Source organism: Cydia fagiglandana, chromosome 1 (genome assembly GCF_963556715.1).
Source record: "Cydia fagiglandana chromosome 1, ilCydFagi1.1, whole genome shotgun sequence".
NCBI lineage: Eukaryota > Metazoa > Arthropoda > Insecta > Lepidoptera > Tortricidae > Cydia > Cydia fagiglandana.
Window position 1 is genome coordinate 5498003 of NC_085932.1, and position 24798 is coordinate 5522800.

The 24798-nt window shown below is 40.2% G+C and overlaps 1 protein-coding gene across 1 annotated transcript; it reads left to right on the forward strand.

Annotated features, from left to right (window-relative positions):
- The first annotated feature begins 4814 nt into the window (after positions 1 to 4814).
- Positions 4815 to 24790, forward strand: LOC134679856 (glycogen phosphorylase). The gene is made up of 10 exons (XM_063538771.1): positions 4815 to 5212; positions 5872 to 6103; positions 8982 to 9166; positions 16380 to 16491; positions 17263 to 18191; positions 18506 to 18694; positions 19319 to 19439; positions 20137 to 20302; positions 20394 to 20595; positions 21893 to 24790. Exons 1-10 carry the CDS (start codon positions 4973 to 4975, stop codon positions 22040 to 22042), a joined length of 2526 nt encoding a protein of 841 aa, XP_063394841.1. The 5' UTR covers positions 4815 to 4972; the 3' UTR covers positions 22043 to 24790.
- Positions 24791 to 24798: the final 8 nt, after the last annotated feature.

A 24798-nucleotide genomic window follows, 5' to 3' on the forward strand; every position in this document is an offset into this window, starting at 1 on the left:
TTTTATTCTTTATTGTGGTTATCAGATCACAATTTTATAGTCACGCCCCAGCAGGGAACCAAGGGAAAGTTCAGATATTTAATTAAAATACATAAATACCTCCTAAAATAGGTGTTCCGCAATAATTGAATTATATTATTATATTATAATATATTCATTATCCATTAGCATTTCAATTATGTTTATGTTTAACGAAGATATTGAAGCTTCAATTAATCGCTATTTCGTTCCGCTGTGTAGCGTTTATCGATCAGGGCTTTAAATACCGTTAAAAAGTTGGTATCGTTACCACGAGGTGACAGATTTAACGTTAAGTTGTAACTAACGTTAGACCAGGTACCGTTAGTTATACTACTCTTTACCGGTAATAAAATGGTAACGTTAGCAGCTGTCAATTTGAGCTAACGTTAAGTCAAAGGTATCGATACACCATTTTTAACGTTAGTTGGTAACGTTAACAGCTGCTTATTACCCGTTTGATTAACTGATAGATGTCATCATCGTTGACAATCGAGCGAATAACTATTCATTCACTCTCAAGCTCAAGCAGAGATGGGCATTTCGTAATTGATTCCTGCGGGCGCAGCACGGTTCCATTTTTATCGACTATCACTATGCGCGTCCCTTTCGCACTAACGTACTTGTTAGAACGTGACAGGCATGGTGACAAGGGATAAAAACGCGACCGTGCTACGCCGCCTGATTCTACGATTACTCGAAATTACTTTGTAATCTGATCACTTGAATCAGGAATCATCTTTTCTAATATTACAATTACTACTAATTGGAATCAATGTCGATTCCTCACTACAGGAATGTATTAATTGATTTCTTTCAGATTACATTTCGTACTACTACTATCAAAAGTACATTTCGACTGTAAATATGTATAGATGTTGTTGATGTTGGCTTACTAGATATAAATGCACCTTATTTGAATCAGGTGTGCAGATTTCGAAAATGACCATTTTGGAGTCCAAGATGCCTGCCGTGTGCTTTGACATAAAAGTCATCATGGGTGTCGTTTTATAGGTTTTAGAGAGTGATACGAAGCCGGTAAGATCTTTTCACGGCTAGGCATGTATAGTGCTTTTCTCAAACATGCAATGAAATAATAATAATGTCCTTAAAATATTACTATAATAATGTCCTAATGTGATAGGTTGTTCAGTGCGTGTGGTTCTAAAGAGGAACGAAAATTTTATTATTTTCGCGTGACGACGCACGGTTTAGGAGATCCAGCCCTATTTAAAGATTTTTCTTTAATTTTTTTTCTTCTTTTTATTCGTTTTTTTCTTTTCTTGTGTTTTTTAAATGTTATTAAGGGGTTTCCTAAAGGGGTTTTCCGTTGTTTTTGCGCTACGACGTACGGTTTAGGATATTTTAGGAGATACACAGCATTATAAAGTATGTTTTTGTTTTAATTTTTCTTTTTTGTTTTTTTTTTTATATTAATGGTTTCTTACAGGGGAACGAACATTATATTATTTTTGCGCTACGACTCACGGTTTAGGACATACAGACCTAAAAATATTTTTTTGCTTTTGTTTTTTTTCCCATTTTAGTGATTTTAAAATATTACTTAGGGGTTTCCGAAAGGGAAACGAAAATTTGATTATTTTTGCGCTACGACGTACGGTTTAAGAGATACAGCATTATAAAGTTTTTTTGTTAATTTTTTTATTTACGATTAGGGGTTTCATACAGAGAAACGAATATCTTATTATCTTTGCGCTACACACTACACTACACACGGTTTAGGAGATACAGACTTATAAATATTTTTTTGCTTCTTTTTCCTATTTTTGTGATTTAAAAATATTACTTAGAGGTTTCCGAAAGGGGAACGAACATTTTATTATTTTTGCGTTACGACGCACGGTTTAGGAGATACAGACCTATAAATATTTTTTTTGCTTTTTATTTCCTATTTTTGTGATTTTTAAATATTACTTACGAGTGTCTTAAAGGGGAACGAAAATTTGATTATTTTTGAGCTACGACGTACGGTTTAGGAGATACATCGCTATTCATATCTTTTTGCTTTTTTCTTTTTTTCCTATTTTTGTGATTTTTAAATATTACTTAGGGGTTTTCTAAAAGGTGACGAAAATTTGAATATTTTTGCGCTTCTTCGTACGGTTTAGGAGATACAGCATTATAAAGTTTTGTCGTTATTTTTTTTATTACCAAGTAGGGGTTTCTTACAGGGGAACATTTTATTATTTTTGCGTTACGACGCACGGTTTAGGAGATACATACCTATAAATATTTTTCTTGCTTGTTTTCTTTTTCTTTATTTTTTTCTTTTTTTGTGTTTTTTAGATATTACTTTGGGGTTTCCTAAAGGGAAACAAAAATTTGTTTAGTTTTGCGCTAAAATAAAAATAATAAATAAATTAATAAAAAAATTATGCAGCGTCGTGATTTGAACCCAGAATCATTGTCACTAGAAAATTTTTTTTCAAAACAGATGTAGTGGGTGCCACAAGCACATGACAATCAACGTCTGAAAATATCTGTTGGTTCTAAGTAGGGGTAGGGGGTAGGGGTACTTGTGAGTTCAAAAGCTGCCCCCTCCAAAATAACAAAAAAAATCCAATTCTTGTTTATAAAACAGCACGACTACTTCTTTTTTCAAACAAAAGGTATGCCGGGTAAAATACCTGTGTCAAAATTGCCACGGCTATTTTATTGCATGTGCCGCCCGCAAACCATTATTATCTTAATCTACACGTGCATTTCCATGAACTTCGTACGAAATAAAAAAACCGGGCAAGTGCGAGTCGGACTCGCGCACGAAGGGTTCCGTACCATAATGCAAAAAAAAAACGGTCACCCATCCAAGTACTGACCACTCCCGACGTTGCTTAGCTTTGGTCAAAAATCACGTTTGTTGTATGGGAGCCCCATTTAAATCTTTATTTTATTCTGTTTTTAGTATTTGTTGTTATAGCGGCAACAGAAATACATCATCTGTGAAAATTTCAACTGTCTAGCTATCACGGTTCGTGAGATACAGCCTGGTGACAGACGGACGGACGGACGGACGGACAGCGAAGTCTTAGTAAGTCTAATAACATGTGAATAAAATGCAACTTTGCTATTAGTTTTCGAAGTGCAAAGTAAGACTTTCCGAGCTGGTGTGGTGAAAAAATTAAAGATATCTAGTAGATAGGTAGTAGAAGAATTGCATTGTGAGACTTGCATCTTTTTACAATGTTTTTGATGGAATCATTTTTACAAACAAGCAATGACATCAATAAACACATAGATTTATAAGGCGTTATTAGTTTAAGAATAAACAGGTGTCTCATTTAATATAATCCGATTAAATTACATTTCAGTAACACCTTCATATTTCAGAAAATAAATCAAGACATTATCCAACCTATATAATCTTGACGTATTTTATATCAAAGACGCCTGTACCTAATATAAACCGACCAAGTAACGAATTAGCTATACCATCATATTTAACAAACAAAATTATGACGTTTTGCAACCTCCTTATTTTGGCAAATACATATATTACGACACAGCCGGGTGGTATTCTATCTGTCCAATGTCGGTCCAATGTGTATTCGCGTCTCACATTTTGCATAATGAGAGAGGGAGACGCATTGCATATTAGACAAAGATCTTAAACAAGTAGAATACACCTCTTTCATTTGATAAACATGAAGAATAATGACAAAAGACTATGAACTCTAACTACTAGAATTAAAGTTGAGTTTTACTAACGTACATAATTATCTTTAATGTATTTTGACTGATTTAAATTTGACAGAAGCCCTACCGTATTTATGGTCAATAAGGTCTACTGGCCTTAAAATTGTATATGAAATTACAAGCAAATATCAGCTTAATGAACCATAGTGTTAACGTTAGTTGGGTAACGTTAGTTTATAATGGGAATTGGGTAACGTTAAGAAGCCCTGCAGTAAAAAGTAGATTTACCGGTAAAATTAACGTTAACTAGCTAACGTTATAATAATGTTAAGTTACCAAGTATCGTTACCATTTACTACCGGTAATAAGGTATATTTATGATTTTAACGTTAAGTAACGTTACTTTATAATGTGAATTGGTAACGTTAACAAGCCCTGTTATCGATATATAACATGATTAAAATCGACTCTTCACATCCCTAAAAGAGCACACATATACGCTTTTACGCACACATACACAGCCTGGGCGCATCAAGAAAGGCAACACTTGATTTGAAGTCCACCTTGTCAACAGTATGGTTGTCCTTTTTTGACAAACGGCATTTTAAAAGAGCGAGGAGAGAGAAATGATACTAGTTGCTGCGTCGTGAAAGAGAACAGAAAAGGTTGGGCCCTTGGCAAAAACATTCTAAAAAAAAATTTCCGAACGTACCTAATGTGACATTGACATACAGCTGACTATCAATGTCAATATTTCGAATTTTCGATAACGTTTCAATTCTTGCAGTTTTTAATTTACAATTAATTTTTAAAACTATTTGATCAAGTATTTTTGATATAATTACTTGTCATATAAATAATTTTTACTATAAAATTAAAATATATTAACAATCCAGCTAAGTTCGATTAACGTTTGTTACAGTATTCTAACATTCTAATATTTCAAATACAAAAGTTGCGTACAACGAAAAAGAAACAAAACGTGGAAGGAGCCAACATCATTTGGCTTGTTTTATTTTCCCGTTCTTGACTTTGAGAATACTTAAAAACATTTTATTAGTACCGAACAAATCGGCTAATAGCTAGATTTAATGAAAACTGGTTTCAGTTACCATTTGTGAGTGTATTAAAAACTATTACTAGTGTCGCCAGCGACGACAGACGTCAAAAGCCGGGTAGCCGATACAACACCTTCAATACTCGGTTTGACCTTCTCAAGGTGACCGATACCGCCGGCCAGTTCAGTCGCGCTCAGTCAGAGGACCGTCTCGGCCGCGCGATTTATAATTGAAAAGTCAAGATGAGCGTACAGTCAGATCACGATAAGCGTAAGCAGATCTCCGTGAGGGGGATTGTGGAAGTGGAGAATGTCGCGGAGGTGAAAAAGGCTTTCAACCGTCATGTCCACTACACATTGGTGAAGGACCGCAATGTCGCGACTCCGAGGGACTACTACTTCGCGCTGGCGCATACCGTGCGTGACCACCTCGTCTCCCGCTGGATCCGCACGCAGCAGTATTACTATGAGAAGGACCCCAAGGTAATTGATGTTTGCTAAGTCATGATGTTTTATTTACTGTCCGAGTTAGAGAGAGCTACCCACATTTTTAGTTAATTGACAATCATCTATATATGTTAATAAGGCAATAGTTCAGGGGAAAAACTTGATTGAATAGGAGGAGGAATTGATTGAAACAGGAATGTTCTCATGGTAAACTACAAAGTTACAATTAAATTAGAGTGAAACCTGCACCTGTTACAGCAGAATTTAGTAATTGATGATGATGACTTGATGAGGTGAAATAATCATAGTTATCTAAATCTGATATTTATGCTTTAAGTTATTTTGTAGTTCTGGTATTAAATTAATGTGCGTGCCTTATGAAACATAATAATACCTACTTAAAACTTGTAAGACCAAACTATGGTTGTTTGAAACTGTAAGTTGACAACTGAACTATACTGTATGAAGTATACTATATATGAACTGTCTTCACATTATAGAATTTGTAACTAAAACATAGAAATTCATTGTTAATTACTAAAGAAAAAAATACCAGTGGCTATACTTTCTTAACACAAATCAGAAATATTCAATTAAACAATTTGATTTATCCACGGGTAAAACTTCATTTTTTTGTAATTATATTTAGCGTGGCGCTGGCTTGTTCTTAACTACAACCCTTAAATCCCCAACAGCGCGTATACTACCTCTCTTTGGAGTACTACATGGGGCGTTCCCTTCAAAACACCATGATCAACTTGGGCATCCAAGGCACCGTGGACGAGGCCCTGTACCAGCTCGGACTGGACATTGAGGAGTTGGAAGAGCTGGAAGAAGATGCTGGTCTCGGTAACGGAGGCTTGGGCAGGCTGGCTGCCTGCTTCTTGGATTCCATGGCCACACTCGGCTTGGCTGCTTATGGTTATGGTAAGTCATAAATCATTTAATTTCTGTTTAATGCTTTTGGGTAGTGCATCAGTTTTCAGCGTGATCATCTCAAATCAAAGAACAATGAAATGAAAATCAAAAGAAAAATTATAATGAAGAATGATTTAAATTTAGGTATGTTGATAAGTATTGTTTGTTGCTTTATTGCCTCCTTATATGAATCCACTCCACCTGTCAGTTTAGTATACCTTCAAACTTTGGTATTGTAAAAATATTTCGTTACAAAAAAACAGCCGAAAACACGTAAAATTAAAATCTGCGTCATATAAATTTATAAGTCATATAAAACGCGCTGCTGTGGAAAGTTAAAAACAAACATCACAATTGCTAAAATATGAAGTAGCCAATGAATTGGTTGGTGAATCGCACAAGTAGTCAAATAGTCAACATTCATATAAACTAATTGAGGCGGTTGACAACGGCCGTTGGCGCGACGCCAATTTAATTGTGTTTCACCAAATTAAGGATGAACATCTGTAGACGTTTAATGTCATAGTCACACTAATGCACCCTTTCAAATTGTTCATGCCTATTGAAATTTAACTATCAATATTGAAAATGTTACTATTCATAGATCTTTTATTACCAAGCATTATAATTATATCATTTTATGTACTTGTGTACAATATTCAATTTCAATTTCAAAGTCTTTTACTATCGAAACATACAGTTGATACTATTTAATATAATGTTTATTTATGTGTTTACAACAACCATCGGCTCGACGTGTCCTTTTGACACAAAGGCCTCCTCCATTGCCTTCCATGCCTCTTTATCTCTGGCTAGTCGTGTACATAGTGGACCAGCTGTTTTCTTAAGATCATCTGACCATCTTTTGTATTGTCTGCCTCTTTTTAGAAAGAAGAAAGAAAGAAAGTACATTTATTTAACGCCACAATATATTACATATAGAAAACAAAGACACACAGACATAAAAAAGCATTGGACTCTCTTATTTATGTCGCCCGTTTTCTGTCTCTTTTTGTGTACCCTAAAATGCTTCTCTCCATTCCCCTCTGGCACGTTATTAGTTCCTGTGATATTATTTCCGTTGGGGCCCAGGTTTGGCATCCATATGTTAGTATAGGCAATACACACATTGAAAACTTTTCTTTTTATTGAGATGCGGTAATCTTTATTTTTCATGATAGTTTTTAGAGACCAGAACCTGTTCCATGCATTTGTGACCCTTCTGTTCATTTCTTGTTGCATTTGGTCAGACATAGTGATTAGTTGGCCCAAGTAAATGTATGATATTACCCATTCAATGTTGTCCACTGTGATGTGTACTTCCATTCTGTTGGTCATAATTTTAGTTTTACTTTTATTTATTGTTAGGCCAATATTTTATTTATTGATGTGCAATATAATAGCAGACAATTTGAAAATTAAAATTACGGGGAAAACTATAACTTTAGATCAATTATATTAGATCTTTTAGGTCTTTCTTATAATTCTTCTACATTACTTGACATTGTTTCAAAATTAACTGTAACCTTTAGTTACATAATATTGGAAGTTAAAAGAAAATATCATAAAAAAAACCGGCTTTTTTACTGACTCGCGGAAATTCTTATAAAAATGTAGAACCCTATGAAAGAAATACAATTATGTACTATAATTGTAATTTAGTATCTTGCCTATTATTTTCAATCAAAGCTATAGGTAAATCTAAACTCATGTCATCCAAAAATAAATGTTCCGTGAGCAAAGTTTTGTACGGAACACTAAAAATCACACATAAAACTTACAATTGATGCACACTCACACCGTTATCATCGCAAGTAAAAATAATTTGTTTTGAATTCAGGGCGATGTGCGTTCGCGTGATACCTTTATCTCATATTATGAGATTTTGCACTGTGATGTGAGTCATTCATGTTACTATCGTGTACTGTAACCCTTGACCTCTTGACTACGCACCTGCGTGCTGCGGCGGCGTGAAAACGATAACGAGTTGGTGGACATTCTAGACGATATATTTCTGCAAATAACTAAGGCAATAATCGGTTTCAATGAAGTTGGTTGCCATGTGACGCCATCACAGACCAACCCCTAGGCGGTTTTCTGTGGACGCCTTGCTTGAAGCCCGGAGACTTCAGTGCCGCCTTTAGGTTAAGCAAATATTTGTAAAGTTACGTCCAGCCAGTTATAGCAGAGTGGAATAGAGTTTATAATGTTCTTCGATGATACCAAATGTCACCTACGAGCACTTATACTTACGTTACATATTTCCGGTTAAGCAACAAAAAACACTTTGTGATGGTCCGATATAACTTTTAAGTTTTAGCGTCATTAATAAAAGTTATAATCTTATCTCATAAATGCACAGCGCACAGTCTGTCAACTGCTAATCAGTAAACACCTATCTCTTTAATTAGCTAAGCAACATGTATGAATCATAATTATTTAGTATCTTACCTACGTAATTTAGTTACTAAAATTTCAATATGGCGGTTTGTTTACATAGTTAGCAAGTTCTATTGAAATAGACTTTATACGAAGACATTAAGTCTGCGGAAGAAATGTTAACCAATACTCAGTTAAATGTGTTGCCGTTTGTACACGATTGGAGGTTTTGTTAGTTCATATCCATGAGTTCCATGACCTATTCGCCCTTTAGTGATTAAATGATTTAGGTACTTCGACACTCGATCGAGACGTAACAAATGCAATTGTATCAGAATGGCCTGATTGCACACTGCCGGTTAACGCTGCGCTATTACTCGCCCGGCCAAACACTCTGCTAGGTGCCCGGCCAAACACTCCGCTAGCCGCCCGGCCAAACGCTCCAGTAGATGTTCGCCACAGTCCTTACACTTACACTAAAATGATTGACAGTAAAATTATCCTACAGGTATAAGGTACGAGTACGGTATCTTCGCGCAGAAGATCGAGAACGGCGAGCAGCAGGAGGAGCCCGATGACTGGCTCCGTTTCGGCAACCCGTGGGAGAAGGCCCGCCCTGAGTTCATGCTGCCCGTCAACTTCTACGGACGGGTCGTCGACACACCGCAGGGCAAGAAGTGGGTCGACACACAGGTAGGTCGTCTAAGGGCGTCTGCTACCGGGTATTATTGTAGGTAAAATCCGTCGCACGCATCCGCGCCAGTTAGCGTTGCTCATACTATTTTTCGTTAATCCGCTCACCCGCTCCGTGCAACCGCGCCAGCCAGCGGACGCCCTAATAACTGTTTTAATGTAATACTTGTAATATAGAAATTCATAATAAACATATTGGCAGAAGTCAAACATTTATGTTTAACTGTGCACATTGCCTAACCTGCCTCAATATTTTTTACCTTGACTTATGTATCCAGTCCCGATTGCACTAGAAAATTAACAAACCTAAGCCTAACATAGTGCATATAAAAATACTGAACTCTGCAACTTTCACAAAATCTGGCATACTCTAGTCTAGAGGACGTCCCGACCTTCAAATGTTAAAAAAACTCGCACTAGACCAATACACACTAAACATCTATTTTGATTAGAAGCCAATGACCTCACAGCGTGGTTATGAGTTATGATAACGTGGCGCTGTCGTGAGGCGCGAGTGGGCAGTGAAATGAGATAACTTATCTGCTTATTGGTTATGCATTATTACGTCAGTATTAGAGGAAGTTGATCGCGTGTTTGTTATGATATTATTGATATTTCATTATTAATGAATGCTTTCAGAGTAAATAATGTCAATAATTATATCTTCTTCCGGGGTTAAGGTGACCTTATAATAGCTATTTACGATACAAGTGCGAAAAATAGGAAAATGGCGAATTATAGTTGGTCAAGCAGATCTTGTTAGTAGAAAAAGGCGGCAAATTTGAAAAATGTAGGGGCAAGGGATATCGTCTCATAGAAAATTTGATTTTCTCGCCTTTTTCTACTGACAAGATTTGCTTGATCATCTACATACTTATATTATAAATTTCATAGGGATTATTAGCTAGACTTATGAATGACTGATTTGACTTAGTGGAAGGGAACCCAACAAGGAACATAATCCTGTTCTTGTGTTCTTAATTCTTATACTCCGCAATAGAAGCTATTTAGCTAAAGTAACACCATCCTTACCAAGTTTGAAATCTTAACCTTGATCGACAAATTAATCCTTAAAGCAAAGTCAGTGTAGAGGAGCTACTAAACAATTAAATGTTGCCCAGAGATTAACCTATCAGGGCCAAGCTTCATATTGTAACTAATTAAAAATAAATTAATAAATTATATGATTACTAAATGTCGGCAATTTTTAGCAATAAAAAACGATAAGCATTGAGTAACGTCTGGAATCCGCCGGTAAACGTGTTGCACGAATAGAAAATGTTCAAGTACATATCTTACTGAGCTTACTGTGTTTCTTAGTCAGCTTACTGTGGGACTAGGTTGATCTGTGTAAAATTTTCCTATAATATTTATAATTATTTATATTTTAATTATATTATATCTTAAAAAGATAATTTACCTAAGTCGAATACATACTCTCTGCATAAGAATCAGGTTTAAGGACGATTACGAAAGGCTAACAAAAATGTTTAGAGCTTCAGTAAGCAATTTGTTTGTCAGTGAACAGTCGTATTCGTATGTCTGAAATGTAGAAGCTTGTCATTTAAAAATAACACTGAATATCCTAAAATCTTAACGAACAAATAACGGAGTGTACCAATGTTAGGTTTTTATCAGGTAGAAACACATTAGAGTTAGGCCAAGAAAAGTCTGCTGCGAATTTGATAGCCCACGCAGTACAAATGTTATTTATAAGTTACAATTTCATACAAGTTTGACGTTTAAAATAACACTTGCACTGCGTGGGCTATCAAAACCTCTGCAGACTTTTCTTGGTCTAACTCTAGCTTGTTTAGTTATATTTTATATCTTCACGAGGTTTTACGTGTATTAAGCAGGGACCGGAACCGGTATTTTTTTTAAACCCCGAAATTGCCCAATATTTTGAATTATTTTATGCTCTTTAGATAGGACTGAATCATGTATTTAGGTAACAACTACGTATTATTACATTGTCCCATTAAAAATGAAATAATAAAAAACGAACGTAATAATTACCGGTATTTTTGTATGGAGCAAATACCGGTTTCCGACCCCTGGTATTAAGTTACCTAAAAAGGCTACGACTGTATAGGCCACTAGGTCATCGAGATTCATTTCAAAGTAATTAACTTCTGGCATTGAGATTGTTTAAGAGTGCTATTACATTTCGGGGTTGAACGAGTTTAGGTATTTTACGCGCTGCGGCAGGCCGTGCGAGCTCAGTATTCCGATCCCTTCTACTACACTCGCACTACAATGATGGATTAAACATTCTTGATCCTTCGCGAAGCATATTGAAATCAACCATAACAACACTAACTGTACTTAACTTATAAAGTCCTAAAACCTAAAACCGTTATTTGGTAAGTACGAAAATACTAAATGCAGTGCAAATGTACATAGGGGCTGTTCATAAATTACGTCATCTATTTTTGACCCCCCCATCCCTCAAATCATCCAAAAATCATGCTTCGGATGACTCTGTTTCCTCCTACGTCATGCTACCATCATCCGATGTCCAGACCCCCCCCCCCCCCTCCCATTTGAAACGACGTAATTTATGAATAGCCCCATACTCGTACTTATGAACGTATATTACTCGAAAGAAATTATAGGTACTCGCTTATTTACAAAAAACTGAAGATACACAGGGTCTGATGATGGAGCTGGAAGGTGGCCACGGGTACCAGTCTATCATGTAACTAAACCACTTCGTGTTTGGGCTCGTTTGATTCGTCTCAACAAGATCTTTGACACTGAAGATACACAGGGTCTGATGATGGAGCTGGAAGGAGGCCACGGGTACCAGTCTCTCATGTAACTAAACAATTTCGTGTTTGGGCTCGTTTGATTCGTCTCAACAAGATCTTTGACACAAGACAGTACTCAGGGTCTGATGATGGAGCTGGAAGGTGGTCATCATTACCAATCAACCATACAACTAAACCACATCGTGTTTAGGCTCGTTTTATTCATCTCAACAAGATCTTTGACACTAGGTAATACTCAGAGTCTGATGATGGAGCTGGAAGTTGGTTACCGGTACCAATCAACCATGCAACTAAACCACTTCATGTTTAGGCTCGTTTGACTAGTCTCAACAAGATCTTTGACACTAGGTGATACTCAGAGTCTGATGATGGAGCCGGAAGGTGGTCACCGGTACCAATCAACCATGCAACTAAACCACTTCATGTTTAGGCTCGTTTGATTAGTCTCAACAAGATCTTTGACACTAGGTGATACTCAGAGTCTGATGATGGAGCTGGAAGGTGGTCACCGGTACCAATCAACCATCCAACTAAACCACTTCGTGTTTAGGCTCGTTTGATTCGTCTCAACAAGATCTTTGACACTAGGTGATAAACCAAACACGAAGCCCAAACACGAAGTGGTTCAGTTATGTAATAGACTGGTACCCGTCGCCACCTTCGAGCTCCATCACCAGACCCTGAGTAGTATCTTGTGTCAAAGATCTTGTTGCGACGAATCAAACGAGCCCAAACACGAAGTGGTTCAGTTACATGGTAGACTGGTACCCGTGGCCACAGTCCAGCTCCATCATCAGACCCTGAGTACTATCTTGTGTCAAAGATCTTGTTGAGGCGAATAAAACGAGCCTAAACACGAAGTGGTTTAGTTGCATGGTTGATTGGTACCGGTGACCACCTTCCAGCTCCATCATCAGACTCTGAGTACTATCTTGTGTCAAATATCTTGTTGAGACGAATCAAACGAGCCCAAACACGAAATGGTTTAGTTGCATGGTTGATTAGTACCGGTGACCACATTCCGGCTCCATCATCAGACCCTGAGTACTATTTTGTGTCAAAGATCTTGTTGAGACGAATAAAATGAGCCTAAACACGAAGTGGTTTAGTTGCATGGTTGATTGGTACTGGTGACCACCTTCCGGCTCCATCATCAGACCCTGAGTACTATCTTAAGTCAAAGATCTTGTTGAACCGAATCAAACGAGCCCAAACACGAAGTGTTTTAGTTGCATGGTTGATTGGTACCGGTGACCACCTTCCGGCTCCATCATCAGACCCTGAGTACTATTTTGTGTCAAAGATCTTGTTAAGACGAATAAAACGAGCCTAAACACGAAGTGGTTTAGTTGCATGGTTGATTGGTACCGGTGACCACCTACCGGCTCCATCATCAGACCCTGAGTACTATCTTGTGTCAAAGATCTTGTTGAGACGAATCAAACGAGCCCAAACACGAAGTAGTTTAGTTGCATGGTTGATTGGTACCGGTGACCACCTTCCGGCTCCATCATCAGACCCTGAGTACTATCTTGTGTCAAAGATCTTGTTGAGACGAATAAAACAAGCCTAAACACGAAGTGGTTTAGTTGCATGGTTGACTGGTACTGGTGACCACCTTCCGGCTCCATCATCAGACCCTGAGTACTATCTTAAGTCAAAGATCTTGTTGAGCCGAATCAAACGTGCCCAAACACGAAGTGGTTTAGTTGCATGGTTGATTGGTACCGGTGACCACCTACCGGCTCCATCATCAGACCCTGAGTACTATCTTGTGTCAAAGATCTTGTTGAGACGAATCAAACGAGCCCAAACACGAAGTAGTTTAGTTGCATGGTTGATTGGTACCGGTGACCACCTTCCGGCTCCATCATCAGACCCTGAGTACTATCTTGTGTCAAAGATCTTGTTGAGACGAATAAAACAAGCCTAAACACGAAGTGGTTTAGTTGCATGGTTGACTGGTACTGGTGACCACCTTCCGGCTCCATCATCAGACCCTGAGTACTATCTTAAGTCAAAGATCTTGTTGAGCCGAATCAAACGTGCCTAAACACGAAGTGGTTTAGTTGCATGGTTGATTGGTACCGGTGACCACCTTCCGGCTCCATCATCAGACCCTGAGTACTATCTTGAGTCAAATAAATACATATAGAATGTCAGGTCGTTTCAAATATTTTTAATCCTGTCCGGTAGTTTATTAAACTGTACCATTATAAATTATAATACTATAAAAACAGTGCTAGGATCAAAGTCTCTCGTTGCGGTTTACACGCACACAGTATAGCGTTTTACACGGCGCCCGCCGCACACAATGATAAAAAACCTCGTCGTCGCCGTTGAAAATGTGCGGAGCCGACCGACACACGTCCTACCTGTACAAGCTCTGCCGCGGCACTGAGCTGGCGAGCGCGCGTCATCGGTAATATAGAGTAGTTTTCAAAAAATTGCCAAAAAATTATAGTAGAATTTCATTTTTATTTATTATTTTTATTTTTATTTTTATTTATTGTTTTAAATTTTGTGTTAGTTAAGTATAAATTAATAATTAGTTTTTAAGAATTCACTAACAAAATTGTATGGGCAAAATTGTCTGAAATAAATGTTTATTATTATTTGTATGTCTTTTCCATATCTCGGGACCATGGGGTCCCGGACCTTTGGGAGGCGTACGTGGGGCCGGAGCCAACAGCGCAGAGGCCCTTTAAGACACTTTAATCTAAAAGCAAGGGATACACATGGCGGATACCATCCCCGAACGCACAATGTGATACATCCGGAGATGGTCCCCGCCAGGTGCAAAGACTATTGCAGTGCAGCACTTTTGTGCTGCGATGGGAACTAAGGTCATGGGCTATAGATTTGAACGTTGGATGGACTGGATAATGGGCTATGGGAGAGACTAGCGGACACCTGCCGTGACAATCAGTCTCAAAATTGTGTAAGACAGGTGGTGACTCGCCTACTCATTTAGTGGGCCCTACAACGGCCGCACGCACAGTGCGACAATAGGGCAACACTTCGGAGCGGCTGTAAGGTTGTCGAGAGGTGAGTCTGCGGTAGCCAGATCCCGGTGATCCGTTCAGCAGGCCGCCGGCGTTATGACATTTTACACTTCCAACCTGGAGCATAGGTCCCGCTCTTGCGACTCCACTCTGGCCGGCCAATCAAGGCAAGCACAGAGGCGAGGGCCAGATGACAGGGCCCTCTGGAATAGGGGTCCGCGGTGTCGCCACTCACCGTCAGCTCGCCACAAGCTGCCCCCGCGGGTTTACAAGCTGCCCCCGCGGGTCCACAAGCTGCCCCCGCGGGTCCACAAGCTGCCCCCGCGGGTTTATTATTATTATTATTATAAACACTAATGTATACCAACAGTATAAGCAAACGTTGCAGATTGCTTGAGTATGAAAATGACTTCGATATTAAGTAGATTTTCGTAGAAATTGACACTTGTTTCGGAGAGAAAATTGAGTTCGTTTTACTTTGATTTTCTCTTTCTCAAAGGTATGTAGGAAAAATATCGTTTGATATGCCTAATGTACAGGGTATTAGTAATACAAAATAGCCAGGTTTAGCAGAGTAAACTTCTCAACATTTCCAAATAAGAGCTTGCCGTTCAGTGCTTCACGGGGTTTTTCGGAAACGACCATCAGAAAAAAATTAATTACTAATTTAATAAGTCCTTTTTCTAATATTTACAACGATATTTAAAAAGATAAGAAGACGCTTTTACTGGAACAAGTACTCATTGTTTCTAATAATGAGCACAAAGTCCTGAATTTCGTCGACTAGTATCATCAATTTTGCATTATTTCGACTTTTCTTGTAAGAGCGCTCTTAAAATAGAATGCGTGATTGTGTCTAATAAGGCAAATGCATCAAAGTTTAAAGATCGTAATCATAATAAGTATGTCCCTATTTGTTGTTATACCTATTCTTAGTTTATTACATTTACACAGTTTTAAACTCCTACAGTGGGCGCCAACTAAATAGAAATCGGACGTTGCAGAGCCAATAGAGGAGATGTATTGGAGCGTTAGATTACACGTACATTGTACAGAATGTACAGATAGTTTTGAGCATCTTGGTCGCTTCGATATGGCTTCTGTACTACGGGATTCTTGCCCAAAGGTGACAGCTATATATACTCCATATGGGGTCTATATGGTTTTAAATGTTCTTAGTATTCCTCGCACGAGAAGACTGGGTATAATACATAATAGTATTTTCTTGATTACTAATACATTCACTCAGCTGGGCAACTGGAATCGTCACTCGACCAAACGTCGTTTGACAATTGAGTGTCGCCACCAAATCACGCAATACCAACTGATATCATAATGCTATCTCCTTTACCGTTGTTTAGACCAACCAAGGGTGAAAGAGATGGCATTATGCCACTTAGTTTAGCGGCAAGTATAACATTCCGTTTGTGGCAGGTGGTGTTCGCGATGCCGTACGACAACCCGATCCCCGGCTACAACAACAACGTGGTGAACACGCTCCGCCTCTGGTCCGCTAAGAGCCCCATCGACTTCAACCTCAAGTTCTGTAAGTTATTTACCTACAAGCTCCTAGGCTAGGTTTATACTTCGCTATGGACTTTATAATACATTGACCTCCATGGTGACTGCACCCTACTAATATTATGTGGTATGCCGGTCAGCTGAATATTATCAGCACGTGATGAAATCCCCAAAATGAGGTATTTGGAGTTCACCAGAATACGTACTTTGCATTGTGCAAACACCATCGAATGTCTTCATCATCATTATGCTATTAGTTTTAGACCACATTTTGATGTCCGACATGTGGCCATAGATATAAGCCGTTTCTATAAAAAAATACTCAGAAATTTATCAAATTTACAACTTCATATTATTAACGGCTGACGTCGGGACACAAGACCCGACCTGTCTGAGGATATGCGGTGAGCACTTTCTGACAATATGCGCCGTTATAAACTATCGACACGACCGCCTGGGTAGGTATAATTATGTATGAATACTGCGTCACTTAAAGAAATGCCGGACTATTTATAGACATAATATTAATAGCGCAGCACAAACAACATGTGTAAACAAAAACAATATGAAAGTAAACAAACTTATTTAGAGTCTCGATTTTTAAGTCTAAGGCATTTTAATTAGCCACCCTAAAGAAACATTTTAGGATCAGTCGCATTAACCGCAAATAAAGGACTGATTAACGCGTCCAGTGAATTATGAAATTCGCATACAATAAAATTTAGCTAATGTTTTGTCGATGACAGACCATGTCCAGATGTACCAACCACATTAGTAACATTTTTTAACTTTCCAGTCAACTCCGGCGACTACATCCAAGCAGTGCTCGACCGCAACGTGGCCGAGAACATCTCCCGCGTGCTCTACCCCAACGACAACTTCTTCGAGGGCAAGGAGCTCCGTCTGCGCCAGGAGTACTTCATGTGCGCCGCCACCCTGCAGGACATCATCCGCCGCTACAAGTCCTCCAAGTTCGGCTCAAGAGAGGCCGTCAGGACCACCTTCGACAGCCTCCCCGAAAAAGTCGCCATACAGCTCAACGACACCCACCCGGCTTTGGCCATCCCGGAACTTCTAAGAATCCTCATCGACCAGGAGAATCTCCCCTACGATGAAGCGTGGAAGCTGGTCACTAAATGCTGCGCGTACACCAACCACACCGTCCTGCCTGAAGCGCTGGAAAGATGGCCTGTCTCCATGCTGGAAAACGTCCTCCCTAGGCATATGCAGTTGATCTATCATATCAACTTCCTCCACCTTCAGGAGGTCGAGAAGCGCTGGCCGGGCGATGGAAACCGTCTCCGCCGCATGTCTCTGATCGAAGAAGAGGGAGAGAAGCGAGTGAACATGGCGAACCTCTGCATCGTCGGCTCCCACGCCATCAACGGCGTCGCCGCTATCCACTCCGAAATCCTCAAAGCGACCATCTTCAGGGACTTCTACGAAATGTGGCCTGAAAAGTTCCAGAACAAGACCAACGGGATTACCCCCCGCCGTTGGCTGTTGCTCTGCAACCCTGGATTATCCGACCTTATCTGTGACAAGATCGGTGAAGAGTGGACGGTGCACCTTGAGAAGCTGCAGGGCCTGAAGCGCTGGGCTAAGGACCCCGGCTTCCAGCGCGCCGTGATGAAAGTCAAGCAGGAGAACAAGTTGAGGCTGGCGTCTTTGATCGAGCGTGACACTGGGGTTAAAATCAACCCGGCATCCATGTTCGACGTGCAGGTACGCTAACTGCCTAATATTGTTGGTCAAGCAGATCTTGCCAGTAGAAAAGGGCGGCAAATTTGGAAAATGTAAACGCGAAGGGATATCGTCTCATAGAAAATTTGAATTTCGCGCCTTTTTCTACTGACAAGATTTGCTTGACCATCTATATTTACCCCTTTTTTTCCTAAAACTTAATAAACCTTTGTTAAATTCTGTCTCTCTCTCTCTCTCTCTATCAAACACAAATGTCTAAATGTCGGATTATCAATGACGTGTTAGACTTGACAAGCGTTTATGAATAACGGCCTTATTATTTGCTACATTGTCAGGTGAAGCGTATCCACGAGTACAAGCGTCAGCTGCTGAACATCCTGCACGTGATCACGCTGTACAACCGGATCAAGCGCGACCCGGCGGCGGTGGTGACGCCGCGCACGGTCATGATCGGCGGCAAGGCGGCGCCCGGGTACTACATCGCCAAGCAGATCATCGCGCTGGCGTGCGCTGTGGGCAACACGGTGAGTGCCGCCGACCAAACTGTTAAGGATTCCACCTATCCAATGCCAGTGCGTCTCACTCTCTCACTAAAGCAAAATGTGAGACGCAATATACATTGGACAAAGAAATTAAATAGGTGGAATGTGGAATAACACCCTAACTGAAATTAAACGTAAAACCCACCAATTATTTAAGAGATCCCAGATTAAAATTATATTTCGATTGACTAATCTACTACCTTATCGATCTGGTGTCATACAGGTAATCTAAGTTCTGATTTGGATAGACTTTAAATTCAATTACTTATAAAAATAATCCAGTAAATACAATGTACAATGTACAATGTAATGTTAGGAGAGAAAATACCATACATCATTAAATAAAGGATTTAATACATAAAATACGGAAAACAGGCGTAGCTTCAACTAAATTCCACTCCGACGCAGTAATGCCGGCGATCCTCGTCTGACAGTACGGGCCGCGCCAATCCTAGTGTCACAATTGACACCGACCATACGGCAGCGTTCGAGCAAACCACATAATCGGTTATCAGTAATGACTTCCTTTTTATTTCAGCTAGTCTAATCCAATTAAGTTCCACGCCGACAGCAACACACGTAACTACAATTATTCACAAATTGCAGGTGAACAACGACCCTGACGTGGGCGACAAGCTGAAGCTGATCTACCTGGAGAACTACCGCGTGACCCTCGCCGAGAGGATCATGCCCGCGGCCGACCTTAGCGAGCAGATCTCCACAGCCGGTACCTTGGGATTTTAGTCTTTTACTAGAGTACAGCCCGGTCTACTTGTAACATGACGAGTCTCACCTCTAAAGATCGGTTTTCGTAGGATAGCGGTGTCATCATATAGCGGCCGTCTCCATACTAAATAATACGGCTAACTATGGATATCGTAGTATTTGTATGGAGACGGCCGCTATATGACGGCACCGCTATCCTAGTAAACTAGAGCATACAAACACCAAGTGAATTTATACTTGGAATCCCCTTCAACCTATCGCGAGAGAAGAAAACCTCAAGATCTCTCGCAAGCCATTAGCACCTGTAGAAGTCTAAGTAGCTATGTAAAGGCGTTGCGGCACCATAAGACACTTGCAGAGCGCTGTACGTCCTATGTTTGCCGTATAATTAACTCAAAGAATGCTGTTCTAGAATCACAGGCAGTGTCCTTTTACTTTAGCCTCTTTTGTGCACCCTGATAACAATAAAAAGACCCACAGTGACCTAAATGGTTCAAATAATCAAAATGCTTGACTGTATGGCGTACAGGTATACGTATACGTCATAGACACAGTACAGTCAAGCATTTTGAATATTTGAACCATACTAGTATACAGTGCCCCTGTGTGTGTGTGTGACTCGGATGTGCCGGATTATTTTCCATGACAGACTATGCCTGAAATAAATTTACAAACAATAACCACAAGCATTCTTCCAGGTACTGAGGCTTCCGGCACTGGCAACATGAAGTTCATGCTGAACGGAGCGCTCACCATCGGCACCATGGACGGCGCCAACGTGGAGATGGCCGAGGAGGCTGGCGAGCACAACCTGTTCATCTTCGGCATGAGGGTGGATGATGTCGAGGCTCTGCAGAAGAAAGGGTATAACGTACCATTGTCATAAAATATAATAGCTAGAGTGTTATTTAAAAAGTAATAATCAATGTAATGTAAATATAATTTTTTCTAATAGTTACAACGCGTACGAGTACTACGAGCGCAACCCCGAGCTCCGTCAGTGCGTGGAGCAGATCCGCAGCGGGTTCTTCTCGCCTGGCGAGCCCGGCCGCTTCGCTCACATCGCCGACGTTCTGCTCCACCACGACCGCTTCTTACATCTGGCCGACTTTGACGCCTACATCGAGGCGCAGCAGCGAGTCTCTGACGCGTACCAGGTACATATATCGCAGTAGTATGGTTTGCAGCGGGTTCACGCCGGGCGAGCCGGGCCGCTTGGCCCACATCGCCGACGTTTTGCTCCATCACGACCGATTCCTACATCTGGCCTACTTTGACGCTTACATCGAGGCGCAGCAGCGCGTCTCTGACGCGTACCAGGTACATATATCGCAGTAGTATGGTTTGCAGCGAGGTCGCGCCGGGCCGCTTCGCCCACATCGCCGACGTTCTGCTCCACCACGACCGATTCCTTCACCTGGCCAACTTAGACGCTTACATCGAGGCGCAGCAGCGCGTCTCTGACGCGTACCAGGTACATATATCGCAGTAGTATGGTTTGCAGCGAGGTCGCGCCGGGCCGCTTCGCCTACATCGCCGACGTACTCCTCCACCACGACCGGTTCCTTCACCTTACATCGAGGCGCAGCAGCGCGTCTCTGACGCGTACCAGGTACATATATCGCAGTAGTATGGTTTGCAGCGAGGTCGCGCCGGGCCGCTTCGCCTACATCGCCGACGTACTCCTCCACCACGACCGGTTCCTTCACCTTACATCGAGGCGCAGCAGCGAGTCTCTGACGCGTACCAGGTACATATATCGCAGTAGTATGGTTTGCAGCGAGGTCGCGCCGGGCCGCTTCGCCTACATCGCCGACGTACTCCTCCACCACGACCGGTTCCTTCACCTTACATCGAGGCGCAGCAGCGCGTCTCTGACGCGTACCAGGTACATATATCGCAGTAGTATGGTTTGCAGCGAGGTCGCGCCGGGCCGCTTCGCCTACATCGCCGACGTACTCCTCCACCACGACCGGTTCCTTCACCTTACATCGAGGCGCAGCAGCGCGTCTCTGACGCGTACCAGGTACATATATCGCAGTAGTATGGTTTGCAGCGAGGTCGCGCCGGGCCGCTTCGCCTACATCGCCGACGTACTCCTCCACCACGACCGGTTCCTTCACCTTACATCGAGGCGCAGCAGCGCGTCTCTGACGCGTACCAGGTACATATATCGCAGTAGTATGGTTTGCAGCGAGGTCGCGCCGGGCCGCTTCGCCTACATCGCCGACGTACTCCTCCACCACGACCGGTTCCTTCACCTTACATCGAGGCGCAGCAGCGCGTCTCTGACGCGTACCAGGTACATATATCGCAGTAGTATCGTTTGCAGCGAGGTCGCGCCGGGCCGCTTCGCTCTTCTTTGTCTCCGCTTCTTATTTTCGTTTATTTTCTTTACTGTTGGAATAATTTGTCTATAGCAAACTAGCGTATTAAGTTATGCATTAATTCCAGGACCAGGCGAAGTGGGCGGAGATGGTGATCGAGAACATCGCGTCGTCGGGCAAGTTCTCGTCGGACCGCACCATCGCGGAGTACGCGCGCGAGATCTGGGGCGTCGAGCCCTCCTGGGAGAAGCTGCCCTCGCCGCACGAGACCGTCTAAACGTCATTCCTCCCTCCAGTCAAGGTTACTTGCACCAGCCAATAACCCGGGATTAACCGGTTACCATGGTTACCAGTACACTCGTTAAAACATCAAAACATCATCAAAACATCAACATTTATTCAGCAAATAGGCCACAAGGGCACTTTTACACGTCAACATTGAATTTACATAAAAGCAAAAATAATAACATCAACAATTTTATAAAATAAAACTAACAATTCAATCTAACGTATTACAATTACTAAGAGATGTATATGGTCTCTTAATGTCGAATTACATACAAAATACAGATAAAAAAACACACACAAAAAAAATCTATAATATTTAGAGGTGTAAAATGTCTCTAGGTGTCAGAACTATAAGATTATATAGTTTATCAAGTTATCCTTAGAGATGTATAAGGTCTCCAAGAGTCAATATCCTGTATAATTAATACATTCATTAAAAGAAAAGAAACATACGAGAACAGAATGAGGCGTCTCACTGTAATTAATTAATAAAAGTTACTAAGTATAATAGCTCGTGTTAGCTTAACAGACCAGTCTCCACAAACAGCACCCGTTCACGAGTATGACTAACGTTTACACTGGGATAACGTTTTAACCGCTTAACACCGGGTTAGTGGGATGGTGCAAGTGGGCCTCAGCACCAGAATCAGTGTACACCGATATAAACCGTGCAATCCAACTTCGAACAAAAAATGAGCGGATCTCTGGTAAAAACAAGTGACGACGCGACAGATTTAAGCAGGTTTTGTAAGCGAGGCCCGGGCGGCCGTCGCGCGCAAGCAAATGAGTTCGGGATTTTGAATTTCGTACGAGAAATGTAAATTGTTCGAAGTTGGACTACTGGGTCTAAAAGACACGTTCCTTATACTGTGCCAGAACTATAGTTTGCAAGTCACTTGTCGGCCGACCATAGGCTAAAATAATCATGTTGTCTGTTACTGACAAGACTGGTTTGCCAGACTATAATATAGTCTGGCAAACGTATGGGGTGCTGGGAAATGACTGAAACACGCTCTTATTATCTTAACAATAAAGTGTTCAGTTCATTTTGAATAAATAAGGTCTCTTATTAACTTCTGCTGCTGATCATACAAATCTGAAAAATGCGCGCCATTTGCGAATCGCTCTCGCACTCGACGCAGGCGGTACATCGTACTACGTAAGGTTGGTATTCCACCTATCCAATTACTTTGTCCAATGTGTATTTATGTCACACATTTTGCTTAGAGAGAGAGTGAGACGCAATGCACATTGGACAAAATAAATTGGACAGGTGGAAACCACCCTTATGAACGTCTGTTAGCGAGCCTTTTGCGAATAATGCATTTTTCCGACTTGGGAATGAAATAAAATAAGGCTCGAAATGAATTGGGATGCTTCTCTTGGTGCGTTTTATTATTTCTTTAACCACAGATAACACATGAGTGGTGATCTTATACATACTTGTACCATAAAGATATAAAGGCTCTATAAGTCCTTAGTGAAAAGATTGTCTAAAATTATTAAATTAAAATTAAAGGGTTAGCAACTTTACATCATCAACTAAAGACATGTTGATCAATTGATCATTGTCTAAAAGTAGCTGCTATTTTTTATTGTTAGAAAATTCTTGCAAATAAATTTATCGTGTTTATAATGTTGGCTCTATTTTTATCTTTCTAGTCTTAACCTTATCTGTAGGCAAACTTTTTAGAGCAGCTTTTGGGGACCTTTTCACAACTCTTTGTCTCTATTATTAGAAATTAAAAAGTAAGAGCACTTTGAAACATCTGTTCCTTTTGATATAATTCTTTAAAGTCATCGGTAAAATGAAAAACAAATTGATTTGCTAAAAATTTAAGTTGCCCTCACAGCATGATGGTCGCGCGTTTGTCGTCTTTCGTTTTAGAACTGAGGGCCTACCGCGAACCACGTTCGACGTCGTGCCTCCCTGTCACACTTACGTGCGAATTTACAAGTGCGACTGAGAGGCAACACGTCGAACGTGGTTCGCGGTAGGCCCTCTGTTTCTATTCTCGATGACTACAGTGACCGCCAATTTAGAGACGATTTGCTTGCGCTCGATCAAATTGCGATCTTGGTAGCTATGTTTGATCCTTTTGTATTGAGTAAGAGTTGATTGCAAGAAAACCTATTGAGATTATAGTATGGAACGTTATAAATAACGTTGTAGAAATAATAAACACCAGTTTTAGACTAGGCAAAGTCCATAATAGATAGTTAAAGTGTTTATATTCACTTAAATTATGTTTGAATGTTATTTTTGTACTATTATGTCCGCGTAAATCTTTTTGAGAATTTATTTATGTGCCATAATTAAAAGATAAATATAAATTTATATTAATTAACGATGTTATTTATATTGGTCAGGTAGAACCTGGTTGTTTGAGATGATTATACTCGGTATTTTATTTGATGGAGTGTGAGAAAACGAATTATAATATATAAAATGTATTTTCAACATATTTTTTTATATAAAAATGCAGTAAATAGTTAAAAAATAAACCAATAACGAGACTTATAATAATCTTCTAAATTACAACTTTTTGAATTTGTTTTGTGTATGAAGTCAATATGAACAATTATTAGAAAAATAAGGTTATAATTAAATTTTAAGGCTATTTAGTTATCAGTTTATAAAAAAATATAGTATATTATAATAAATTACTGCCATATGTATTGTTAGTGTGCTGTTATGTTACTCTGCAATTTTATATTTAATAAACTATTAACATTATTGTTGTA